The sequence below is a fragment of the Lactuca sativa genome, chromosome 4 (assembly GCF_002870075.4).
Source record: "Lactuca sativa cultivar Salinas chromosome 4, Lsat_Salinas_v11, whole genome shotgun sequence".
In the NCBI taxonomy this organism is placed as follows: Eukaryota; Viridiplantae; Streptophyta; class Magnoliopsida; order Asterales; family Asteraceae; genus Lactuca; species Lactuca sativa.
Window position 1 is genome coordinate 399,181,025 of NC_056626.2, and position 12,961 is coordinate 399,193,985.

At 34.7% G+C, this 12,961-nt stretch overlaps 2 protein-coding genes and 1 non-coding gene across 4 annotated transcripts; 2 read left to right on the forward strand and 1 right to left on the reverse strand.

The window, feature by feature from the left end:
* The first annotated feature begins 6,015 nt into the window (after positions 1-6,015).
* LOC122197436 (uncharacterized) lies at positions 6,016-6,910 on the forward strand. The gene is made up of 2 exons (XM_042901527.2): positions 6,016-6,382; positions 6,632-6,910. Exons 1-2 carry the CDS (start codon positions 6,188-6,190, stop codon positions 6,740-6,742), a joined length of 306 nt encoding a protein of 101 aa, XP_042757461.1. The 5' UTR covers positions 6,016-6,187; the 3' UTR covers positions 6,743-6,910.
* A 2,130-nt stretch (positions 6,911-9,040) lies between these two features.
* On the reverse strand, positions 9,041-9,113 carry TRNAA-AGC (transfer RNA alanine (anticodon AGC)). The gene has a single exon. It is a non-coding gene; the product is annotated as a tRNA-Ala (tRNA).
* On the forward strand, positions 9,104-12,364 carry LOC111901918 (uncharacterized). Of its 2 annotated transcripts, none has more exons than XM_023897778.3 (10): positions 9,104-9,491; positions 9,570-9,631; positions 10,296-10,439; positions 10,592-10,702; positions 10,801-10,984; positions 11,126-11,184; positions 11,329-11,381; positions 11,457-11,679; positions 11,744-11,852; positions 11,941-12,364. In XM_023897778.3, exons 1-10 carry the CDS (start codon positions 9,119-9,121, stop codon positions 12,201-12,203), a joined length of 1,581 nt encoding a protein of 526 aa, XP_023753546.1. In that variant the 5' UTR covers positions 9,104-9,118; the 3' UTR covers positions 12,204-12,364. The 2 variants fall into 2 exon arrangements, with proteins under 2 accessions (XP_023753546.1, XP_023753554.1); XM_023897786.3 differs by having other exon boundaries at positions 9,198-9,491; positions 11,944-12,364.
* Positions 12,365-12,961: the final 597 nt, after the last annotated feature.

Consider the following 12,961-nt stretch of genomic DNA (forward strand, 5'->3'; position numbering starts at 1 on the left):
CGAGGATCACAAAACAAGGAGTGAATAACCATGCAAATATACTTGGTACCCTTAATATTTACCCCTCAATCGATGTGCCGGTTAACCACACACGCTCCATCGATATTATGATAAACATTAAGTTACCCTTTGCCTACCTTGTTAAATCAAGCTAGTGTGCCGGTTAACCACACACTCTCCACTAACCGATTTAAGCAAAGTGCAAAGTGTAATTTCATGGGTTAGCACCAAATTCATATTTTTCCTAAGTAACTAAGATTGGGTATTAATAAGAGTTTAGTTACTTAGTATTTATCATTAATACTTTTTAATGAAGGGGGAATTATAGTCCTTGTCCTACCCGTTCGGCTAACAACCCTCCACCAGTCAAGGAAGCGGTGGGTGAGAGTGGACACCCATTAAACTGCCATTTTATAGGCAGTAACCTTATACCCCCCTTATAGACCGGTTTCGTGAATGAGGCCTACTAATGGTAAGACGACTTGCTCTTATACATATATATAAATATTATTAACTTATAATATTATAAAGTATAAGGGTTGAATTTTAACTTTTAAAATTCTAAGGGCTTAACTTGGAATTAAAGTATCATGGGAAAACTTTACAAATTCCAAAACTTGAGGGCAAGTTTTTTGAAACTATTCAAAACTTTTCATTTCATAACTTAAGAGTTTAATGGTTCATTAAAATGAAGACTCTTCATTTTTATTCTTTAATAACACTTTTAAAGAAGTGACTCGTAAACATCCACAACTTGATGACAAGTTATAGAGTCATAATACTATTTAATGAAAAAGACTCCTCAATTTTTATGTAACCTATGAGTTTTAAGATTCATAAATGTGACATTTTATGTAACTTGAGGACAAGTTACAAAAACACATTTTATGAACTGCCTCTAGATTAATTAGGATTGAAAACAACTAAAACACAATTTTTTTTAATCTAAACTAACTCATAAATCAAGGAAACATAAAACTTTTTGTAATCCATAATTTATGGAGTTAAATGCTTGTTTTATGATGAAACTTTTCATGTTCCATTACTTAAGAATAAGTTATGGAATTTTTTTAAAATATTAACACCAAAATTTGTAACTCCATAAAAACTTTGAATCAAATTTTTTTTAAACCTTTTCATATCTATAACTTATGGAGGTTTCAAAACACTTAAGATCACAACTTTAAAAAAAAACTTTTGAGCTCCAAAATTTTATGACAAAATTTGTAACTCCTTAAAACATTTAGATCAAACTTTTAAAACTAATAAAATAATCATATCATTTTATCTTTTACTAAATTTGACCTAATTCAAATCATATAGAAAATGATTCAAATTTTACAAATAATTAGTTTTTCACAAAACAAGTAATTATCTTAAAATTTGACAAACTTCATGTTTTTTTTCCTTTTTTTTTCCAACTTTGAAAATCAAACATTTGCATGAATATAACACAAAACAACTCATGGCTCTAATACCACTGTTGGGTTTTGAGCATTCTAAGACTCCTAAGTGTACATGCAACCCTAAATACCTTGGATCTATGTTTTCTCTATTATACATGCAAATATGAATATTCCAAGGTATTACCCTATCTAGCATACAATCCTTGATACTTGGGTAATATAACAAGTTAGAATACATACCTTTTAATGAAGCTTGAAGTCTTGAACTTTAAGAGCTTAGCCTCAATAGTGTGGAAGCCTTAAGTGGAATCACAAATCACCAAAACACCTTGGAAAACCTTTAGAGAATATGGATACTTGGCTCACACTTTATGAAATCGGTTATTGCCCTCTTTAGTGTATCCACACTAGCCACTAGCCTTATTTCATGAACCATAAGACCCTTTATATAGTGTGGAGGATTAGGGTTAAACCCTAATACCCATGACCTTTCATTTCCTAGGATCCATGGGTTAAAGCTCTACAGACTATCCATGAAGACTTAGCCCAACCTAAATGAACTTGGCCCACTACACATATATATCTAAGAGTCCATATTTAATTAGTTCCTTCTGATCACTTAATTAATTATAAATTAATTCTTGATCAATACTAATTAAATAATATGATTATATATTAATATATTAGAACTTATAATATATTAATATAAATCATAAATATACTATTTTCAAAAGACTATCCATATAAATTGTGCCGGTGAAGTGCAACCCAAATGGACCATGCCGGGTTGAGTCAAGTGCATACCAAATATAGTTATGGACTTAGACATTAATCCAACACAAACGTCTTCTGGAAAGGGTTTTGGTTGAGTGGAAGGAACACTCAGCCTGCTAGGGGGTTTGTTTTGGACCTCGGAATCATAGGACTCGGCGAGTGGATGAATAGACTCGACGAGTTCAAGGAAATGTCCCAACCACATGAATATGGACCCGACGAGTTCAAGGAGAACTCGGCGAGTCGTAGACTGAACATCTTCATATGGATGAAGATGAACTCGACGAGTTCAAGGACGAACTCTACGATTCGGTTGAAGATAGTCAGATGTGTTGTTGAAGGCGAACTCGTCGAGCTCTTGCTAGACTCGACAAGTAAGGACGGGATTATGGTAGTAGGTGAACATGGGGACTCGGCGTGTTAGCGGACCAACTCGGCGAGTCTAGTCAACCAGATGTTGACTTTGACAGAGGATTGACCATTGATTAAGGTGTTGACCTTGACCTTGTCTTGGATTTGAGTTGGCCCTTGTAAGGGTTACGAGTATGAATCGATAAGTTATAAAAGTTGTTGTGTATGGATTGAGGATTCAAGGAGAGTTGGTTTTCACATCGAGATCAGTGCAGACACTACACGACTTTGAGGTGAGTTTTCTCCTAGTAGGAGTGGGTCTACGGCCACAATGCTGGCCCATGAGTAAGAGTGTTGGATAGATGATTGTCTTTGTGATAATTATCTAGTGTTGATATGAGATATGATTATTGTGCCTGATATTATTATTGTGCTTGATATGTTTACTATGCTTGGTATGTGTTAGCAGTAGTAAGTGGTGAAATTGTCCCCGATTACCGGTTGAAAGATACCGAAGGGGAGGGTAGCTCCCAGTTACCGGTTGAAAGATACCGAATGGGAGGTTACTTCCTGGTTACCGATTGAAAGATACCGAGGAGAAGCCCAGCTCCTGGCTATGCCTGACAGTTACCGGTTGAAAGATACCGAAGATTATGCACCATTTGGTATGAGTATGATGGGGGAACTCACAAATTGGTTTCAGGTACCTCTTCATCTCAGGGGAAGGAACCGTTGGGGTAGCAGCACATCACACATTCACACATGATATTCCACATTTGAGAAACCTGGGATTGTACTATGATATTATACTATTTGATCATATGATTTTGAGACTTGTGATTTGTGACTTTATGTTTGAATTGATATCAATGTTGTTTTCCGTTAACTATTTTTACAAGTAATATATACTATAAAACAAAAAAAATTGGGTCTCAATTTTGGGATGTTACAGATATCTTCAGTCTGAGGGGAGTTTCCTTCACTGTATCCGTGGGTTGAAGGCACCAAGGCCGACCCACTAGATTATGCTTGTAAGATGATGATTGTCTTCGTGATAATTATATGTTATTCCTGTATATGCTTGATGCCTTTGTGACTCTTATTTTTATGATTATATGTGTTAGTTGTGCAGGTGAAATAGACTCTTACCGGTGAAAGATACCGAAGGAGGTGAAATAGACCCAATACCGGTTGAAAGATACTGAAGGGGGTGAAATAGACCCAATATGTTTTTTTACTGTTATGTATGTATGGTAAGGGGTATTTTTGGGGAACTCACTAAGTTTGTGTTTGCATTTTTCAGTTTATGTTTCAGGTACTTTTAGCTCAAAAGGGAAGTGTCTGACTTGATCGCACCGCATCCGCCCATGTTTCTGTATTTACTTGATTTTAGGAGTTGTACTCATATATTGTTTTACTATGATATACTTTCGACTGTTTTAATATGATTATCGTATGATTAGGACAAATTTTAAAATGAAAATTTTATCTGGAAATTGTGGGATGTTACAGTTTGGCTCGGTCTAGCTTGGAAATGGTAGAATGGTTGTAACGTCATGGAAATTCAAAACAAATTTTCATTTTTAATTCATAAAACATATATCATATTGTTCAACACCAATTATTCATTTAACAAAGTTTTCAAAATCATCACATAAAATCCAGGATCCACAGTAGCTCTTCCCAAAACATAGTGTGTGTGTGTACAATCATGTCGGTGCCTTCCCGCAGTCCTCTGAAGTCCCTGAAACGCATATCACATAAATGGTAAACACGCATGCTTAGTGAGTTCCCCAAAATACTACGTACATACGACTAGCCACTCGAGTCTATAGCTCTACGAGACCTTCCGATCAATGTGTCTCAGGGGCCTTCCGGTCCCACAATCTGAGTAGACCTTCCAGTCCTACTCAGTCGACCTTCTGGTCCATACCATATTAACCTTCCGGTCCATACACTGCTAACCTTCTGGTCCATACACTGTTGACCTTCCGGTCCACACACTATTGACCTTCCGGTCCATACCCTGTTGACCTTCCGGTCCATATCATACTGACCTTCCGATCCATTCCATGCTACTCATAACATACATAACATATACATATCACATAGTAACATATATCACATACTCGTCATAGCACATAAGACCTTCCAGTCACACATAATTACCACTCTAGGTAAGGTATAGTGAGAAGACTCACCTCGTATGATGTCTAGTAACTTATGTGCTCGATATCCCCGAACTTGAAACAATGACCTAGCCCCCGCCTAATCACATAAAGTAATTATCTCAAATCAATAACGGATCTCAAGGCTAGACTAATCCCTTCCTATGTTCTCTCAGAAGGCTAAAAGACCATTTTACCCCTCTAATGGTCCAAAAGCCCACATGTTGACCAAACCTTAAAAGTCAACGAAAGTCAATTGTAGGGAGGTACGCTGCACGTACCAGCTTTGTTCGCGGGGCGTACTCCGTGGTCATCCAGAATCAGGGAACTTGACCCCCTACGCGGCGCGTACTAGGATTACGCCCAACGTAAGTCCCAGTCTCATACTTTCATGATTTTTGGTCTGAATAGATTAAGACATAAGCTCATATCTCAGATCCAAGCACTCTATTGTCTCTTAAGCCATAAAGTCGAAACCTTTAAGCCTTTGCATGGCTGTAAAGGTCACCAATCACTTCAAACACATATCCTTTTTCCCCATTAAGCCCTAATCTCATGCATGACTTAATCTTAACGTCCAAGATTGGATTTTTATGGATTTATAACACAAAATACACTGAAATGGGGTAGATCAAGGTCCATGGAGTTCCTTTGCTCAAAAAGTCTCCACCTTTTGTGAGAGGCTCCCCACTCAGTTTAGCTCAGATCTAGAAGCTTGGACTCTAATCTTTCCTCTTCAAGGTCTTCTCTTCTTCTTCACAAGCACACAATGACATTTTCAAGCTCAAATACACACACACAAGTTTAGAACGAAGGTTTATCTCTTTTAGGGTTTCACTCTCTGAAAATGGTGGCTGGGATGGAGGCAATATCATTCCTTTTATAGTGCTCATGTCTCATTTAGGGTTTTGAGAATTGGCGAAACAGTAGACGAATATAGAAACCTACGGTTTCGTGGGCTATATTTGGACATTTACTATTTTTTAGCTAAAAATTGCTAATCACTTCCTTAATTTGGCTAGATTAGTAATTGCCCCATAAATCAATAACTTAAAAAATATTTGGCTTAATGTTTTTATCTATTTTATAAATATTAGTTATAAACTTTTTCAAGAAATTAGAAATTGTTACTTTTTAAAATCATATTTTTAAACACTAAACAGAAAGTTGTTTTAAAAGTTTTTTCTCTATACCTAAATATATTTTTTTAACTTATTCACTTTTGAAAAAAAAAAATTAATTATTTTTAGATGAACAGCCTATTTTGTTCCATAATTGTTATTTATATTACATCTTTAAACTTCAATACCCAACTTCAAACACACGAGTACATGCTGCGAAATTGCCAAGAAATTACATCGAAACTTCCAGATCACTTTCATGGCGTTGCCATCATAAAAAACCGACTACCTCCATCACCAAACTCCATCAAAGCAACTTTAAACAAAAAAAAAAATCGATAATATCACATCCTCAACTCCGATCAAAATGGCAGCCGTAGCGCCTCCCCGTGAAAAGAAAACCCCAAATCCTCGTCGGACGATCTACAGACACCCGAAAGAAATCAACGACGACGATCCAATATTCCCACTTTACTTCCTGATCATGATTCCCAACACCATCGGAATGTTCTCCAGAGCCTACCGGCGTAACGACTACTCACTAGCTATTCTCAGTCTCCTGGTACTTTTAAGTTTGGCATTGTATGATTGTTGCTTGCCATTGTACTTTTCTATCCCTAAAAACGAGAATTCGAGTCGCAAATTATGGCTGAAGTTGATAATATGGTTTCTGTATATGTCTCTCTCGTTTGGATTCGTTTGTGAGTTTGGGTATTTTCTCAGTTTGCAAATAACGGTGGCTTTGTACTTTGTTGTGGTGGTGTGTAGTGTGTTTTTGTTATATGAGTTTGTAATTGTTGATCTTGTTAAGGATTGGGAGAATATGAAATCCGGTGAACATGGAATTGGATTACTTGGAAATCAGAGGTTGGATGCACGAGAACTGAAGAATGACTCCGATTCCGTTTTGGAGAAAGTGTAAATGGAGTTGTGGGCTTGCTGCTTTTTGTGTCTTCTCGATGATCTCTACACTTTTTTTGTCTTTCTTTTTAATCAGGAATGATTATCAAGTACAGTATTATGTTTAGTTGGATGGTAGTATGAATGTATGAAGTATGATCAAGGTATTGGATGATTGAAGTTAATATAATTAAGTAATACTGTAAGATGGAATGGAATAACTGAAACAATGAAATAAACAAGGTAATAGTGAATATAATAAGTAAATCAATGGAATAAAATAAATGAAATTATGAAATAAGCTAAGGTAATAGAATGATTTATTATTGTTTTCTTGTGATGTTTGGTTATTCTATATTGGAATCGAAATGGTTATTCTATTGGTATCGAATGAACTATTTATCTATGTTGAGTGGAGGTAGCATTAGAAGAATAAATGCAGTAAAATTAATTAACATTGATAAAAATAGCCCAAACACAATTACATATAATTTTCACTAAATCACTGAAACTATCAATAATCATAAAACTCAAAAAAATAGTAGAAAATGATCAAAAGGAAATCCAAGCATATGTTTTACGTCTTCACCCTTTGACGTGCGAACTTAATAAACCAAAATTTCTTCTGCAACTCATTATTTTTAGGGAAGAGACTTCTTTCCTCCCAATTCACTCAACTCATTGTCACGTCAGTTTTTTTTTTCTCTTCACTGTCTTCCATCTTTCAACCCACAACACATACAAAATATATTTTTACCATGTCACTCAACCCACTTTCACGTCATTCTTTTTTATTTAATTAAATTAAAAAATATAAATAAAATAAACATAACATTTTTACATTTAAAAATAAATTTACGCTAATTTAAAATAAAAATTATATTAAAAAAAACAGAAAAAGATATAAAAAAAAAAAAAAAAACATAAATAAAGACACATGCACACATACATATTGAATACAACAAAGTTGGCAGGTCAATAAAGCAACTCAATCAATTAAGTTGTTCCGGTTGGAACTGCCACTACTCGGAACCATATATTGGTGATACCGCTGACATCAAATATTCACAACCCCACTACTCCTTCCTCCCTTAATAGTGATGAAATTAGATTAGTTTAGGACTCTCGTAAATATAGGCACCTTTTTTTATGCATAATACTACTCGAATCATGAGGGATGAGTACATTTAGTGTGATTCATAAAAAAAAAAAAAAAAAAAAAAAAAAAAAAAAAAAAAAAAAAACCGACACCATATAACTTTTTTTGATAAAAAAGTACGTTATTAATAAAGTTTTCAGTTTGTTCAAAATATATCATTAAAGATTTTTTCTTGCTCGATCATATACCGTTGAACTTAGTAAAGTGTTCAAAAAAAACGTTATCGTAGCCAAAAATTACAGATTTACCCGATAATATTGCAAAAAAAAAAAGAGAAAAATCTTACTGACATATTAATTATTTTTACATGGTTATTCCAATTATAACCGACAACTAATTGAAATTTTGTCACTCTAGCTTACACAACATGTTTTCAACAAACTTTCAATTGTATATGTCCCAACATCTATATATTTGTATTTACAATTTATACTAGGTATGTTTTACTGACAATTTTCACTAGGTATGTTTTACTAACATTGTCATCTGAACCCTTAGGTCTGATATAGTCATAGGTAAGTCATCAAACATTCATTTTATAAACGTAAGACATGTGATTCTCGTCTAACTCTCGTGTTTATTATTTTGTTTCTTAATTCTTAATATGGATTCATGGTGGCCCAAAAGACATACAACATGATTGACTATCAATCTAGTCTGACTATAACTATACATTCAATATCAACATGTAATTATTAAGGGGCTCAAGGATATCACTTCTACCGTGGTCAAAAGAAATAAATCAACTTCAACTATACATAAATCATCAACTCAAGGATATCACTTGGCTGTGTTATACCTGATCGTACATTGTTGATCAGTGTAACGTCATCGATTTTCGGTGAAACTTTGCGCCAAACTTAGATTAGTCATATAAAGGTGAAACACTAGGAGTTATGTAAAGAATGTAAAAATGTTATACAACCACCAATACAAAGAGATAGATGCTTAGAACTTCCACTGTAAAATAGCTAGTTTGAATAGTGAGGATTGATTCAGGGTAGCGATTGAAAAATGTTATAATGTATAGTTAGTATTTTGTAAAGATTTATTGAAAAAACTAAAAACATATTTTTGTAAACAGGCCAATATGTATCGTCTTTTTTCGAACAAAAAGTGTACAAGATAATTATTTATCTAGTCTGTCGCGAAAAAAAAACTTGGAGATGCGGGGTATCGATCCCCGTACCTCTCGCATGCTAAGCGAGCGCTCTACCATCTGAGCTACATCCCCTTTTGATGTCTTTCTGCAAACTTGTAAAGTTTTATTCAATAAGTGTATTCCACTTCTGTAGATTAACACTACTGTTTTCCGATTCGAGGTATATTTGCTCCGACACCTGCAATCTGCAAACCGCTCACAAAGGCACCATTGAAATGCTGCGGAGATTCATAGGACAAGCTTCTATAGCACAACGATGTCGATGCCTCATCAGTCGGCAATCGTCAGCTGACACTCTCCGTCGATGTTCATCTTCGGCGACTGCGTCGTCTCAAGCTCCGGTGGGAACTTCCGCCGAACAACCGACGAACACTCAGTTTTCCGATGATTACACTTCTCAACCCGCCGCGAGGATTTCCATAGACCGGTCAGGATTGAGCAATCCTCCTGGTTCGGTCTCTGTCTACTTCTTTATTGTTACACGCGAATTACTTGAGATGTGCAATAACTTACATGTCTTTTTTACAGAGCATTCTCATGAAACGTCGAAAGATTCTGAGCTTGTTAAGCATCTTAAAAGCATAATTAAGGTTTTACTTGCGCCTCGTTTCTCTATTTACATCGAATATGCGTCCAGTTTGTTTTTCTATCGGTCTGAGTTGAATTGAAGATTAAAGCATTTGTTGTATTCCTAGTGTTACCTAATTTGTTTCTATATGAACAAATGTTATTCATTCGAGAATTTAAGTATGTCAGTTTGCCTGATTCTATCAGTCGCACGATGGAATTCAATGTCATGATACACTCTTTTGAAGAGTAGGTTTAGAACATCATAGTGTTAGTCGCATTGCCTAAAATTCTATTCATTCATCAAGATCCAAACGTGAATCCTCTCTTAACTAATGGTTTTGAAATGGAAACCCATAAACCTCAGCATAGAATGCAAGTAATCGGATCATAGCCTATTTATGTGCTCTATTTAGATGTTCTTTAGTTCTTACAATAGTAACACAATTCATTGATTCATATTGCTTCTTTTATGATGTCCAACATAACAATCACTTCTTACCTACTCTCAGAACTCTTATGTCAATACTCAAGTTTTTTGTGACCATAGGACTCTATTTGGGCATTTTTCTGGAACTCAGGGAGTATTCAGCCCTTAGGATTTTGTTTGTTAGTTGGTTTGATTTCTTCACTTTGTTTTGGCTTTGTTTTCATCTTCATAAAGAGTTTTGATTGTTTATCTTTCAGTTCAGAGGTGGCCCAATATCGGTTGCTGAGTACATGGAAGAAGTCCTGATAAATCCCAAGGCTGGTTTTTATATCAATCGGGATGTTTTCGGTGCAGAAGGTGACTTCATAACATCCCCTGAAGTAAGCCAAATGTTTGGAGAGGTAATTTGATGCCATACCCATTCTTCAAACTAGTCATTGATTCATTTATCATTCAAACTTCTGTTAAAAATGTAGAAATATGTTATATTCCTGAATCAAAGTTTACCACAAAAATATTAGATTATTAACCTATCATGCTATTCTTGATTCAGATGGTTGGTGTTTGGGCAATGTGTTTGTGGGAGCAAATGGGGCAACCAGATAGAGTCAATCTAGTTGAGCTGGGGCCAGGAAGAGGAACTCTCATGGCTGATCTTCTAAGAGTATACTACTAATCTTATGCTTTAGGTTTTACTTTCTTTTTCCTATATATGTTGCTAATTGTATGTTAATAATATGGGGATGTGATTTCCCACCATAGGGTGCTTCAAAGTTTGAGAAGTTCACAAAATCCCTAAACATACACATGATTGAAGTTAGTCCAGCATTAAAGAAGATCCAAAAGCTAACATTAAAATGTGAAGATGAGGATGAAAATACTGCTACCACATTGACTGGAACACCTGTTTCATGGCACTCAACCCTAGAGGAAGTTCCAACAGGATGTAAGTATGCTACTCTATAATGCTAAAAATGTTGTTTTTAAGTTTAAACTCCTTCTGTATATCTTCTGAAAGGCTAAAAGGGTCATTTTAGTCATTTTCTTTTTCTGACTTCATTTTTTTTTTTTTTTTGCTTCCATGCAGTGCCAACAATTATCATTGCCCATGAATTCTATGATGCCTTACCAGTTCATCAGTTTCAGGTTAACTTAGTTTCTTTCCAAATAAGGAAATGTTGCAATTTGGAGCAACCTAAAATAGAAAGTGATAAGAATTTAAGATCATAATCTATGCTTACCAAATACCAATTACATTCTTTTATTATAAATTTTTATTTCTTTTTCCAGAAAGCTTCTCGTGGGTGGTGTGAAAAGATGATTGATGTTGCAGAAGATTCAAAGTATGTTTTAAAGCCTGCACAATTATCATCAACTTCTTTTATAGCTTCTTGATTTATTTATTTATTTATTTTCAGGTTTCGTGTTGTCCTCTCACCACAGCCTACACCTGCAACCCTTTACCTTCTAAAACGTTGCAAGTGGGCCCCGACTGAAGATTTAAGTAAACTTGAACATGTTGAGATTTGCCCCAAAGCAATGGATTTGACACAAAATATTGCCAAAAGAATAAGTAGTGATGGTGGTGGGGCCCTCATAATTGATTATGGCTTGGATGGAATAGTCTCCGATAGTCTTCAGGTAATTCAACACTCTTCTCCAATATTTATGAATTCCATAAATAAAATTTTATTGGTTTTTTTAGGCAATTCGAAAACACAAGTTTGTGAATATGTTGGATGATCCTGGTTCTGCTGATCTAAGTGCATATGTTGATTTTCCTGCAATCAAGCATTCTGCTGAGGAAGTTTCCGGTTTGCATTCCTTGTTTATTATATGGGTTCTATTTCTATAATAAACAAATGAATGAAAGTAAAGTATATTGCTATATCATGTTTGCAGAAGATGTGTGTGTGTATGGGCCAATCACACAGTCTCATTTTCTTGGTAATCTTGGGATAAATTTCCGCGTGGAATCTTTGCTACAAAATTGCACGGAGGAGCAAGCTGAGTCACTGAGAACAGGCTACTGGCGGTTGGTGGGGGAGGGTGAAGCTCCATTTTGGGAAGGTCCAAATGAGCAAATGCCAATTGGAATGGGCACTCGGTATCTAGCAATGGCTATTGTTAACAAAAAGCAAGGTACCCCTGTCCCCTTTCATTAACTTAAATTCATACTATAAAACTAACATTTGATTTTTTATTTTCATGTTGGATTATGATTGTTAGAGATGTTTAATTAATATTTTAATAAATATATCGGTTGTTGGGAGCCAAGTAATTGAAAGAGCACTTGTGTGCTTTTTCGTTTACGATTACTGTTTTCTGATTTGAAGATTATTTGATATGAAATGTATATGGCATGTTAAGTGTTAACTATACTAACCATATTTTAAGTTAATATTAAAGAAAATAACATAAAAATATATATATTTTTTTAAGTGACCAACATGTCACGGATGGGTCATTCTAGACACCGTAAAAGTACCTTTTCCGACAAAAAATATATTTTGAATTCCATACCAAAAAAAAAAAAAAAAAAAAAAACTAGGAAATTTTAAGAACAAATCCAAAATACGTTGAACAATTCCAGAATTTGTCTTTTACTAAAATCTAACGCAAAGTTAAAGAAACATAGCAAATGGGAAGTGTATACGACACGTAAAATCAAACATTTGATTGAAAAACGTTGATATTAAACACTTCGAAATGGACATTTTGGACATGAGTAGAGTTTTTTTGAAAAAAATAGTGCAAATGAAAAGAAAATTAAAAAAAATACTTCTGAAATTTCAAGAACAAATATGGAATATGACATTACATTGAAAGCGGTCATTTTTCAAAAACAAAAAAAATGTTTTTTTTCTTAATTTTATTTTTTTTAATAGGGGATAGTTTAATCAATATCCTTAAATATATTATT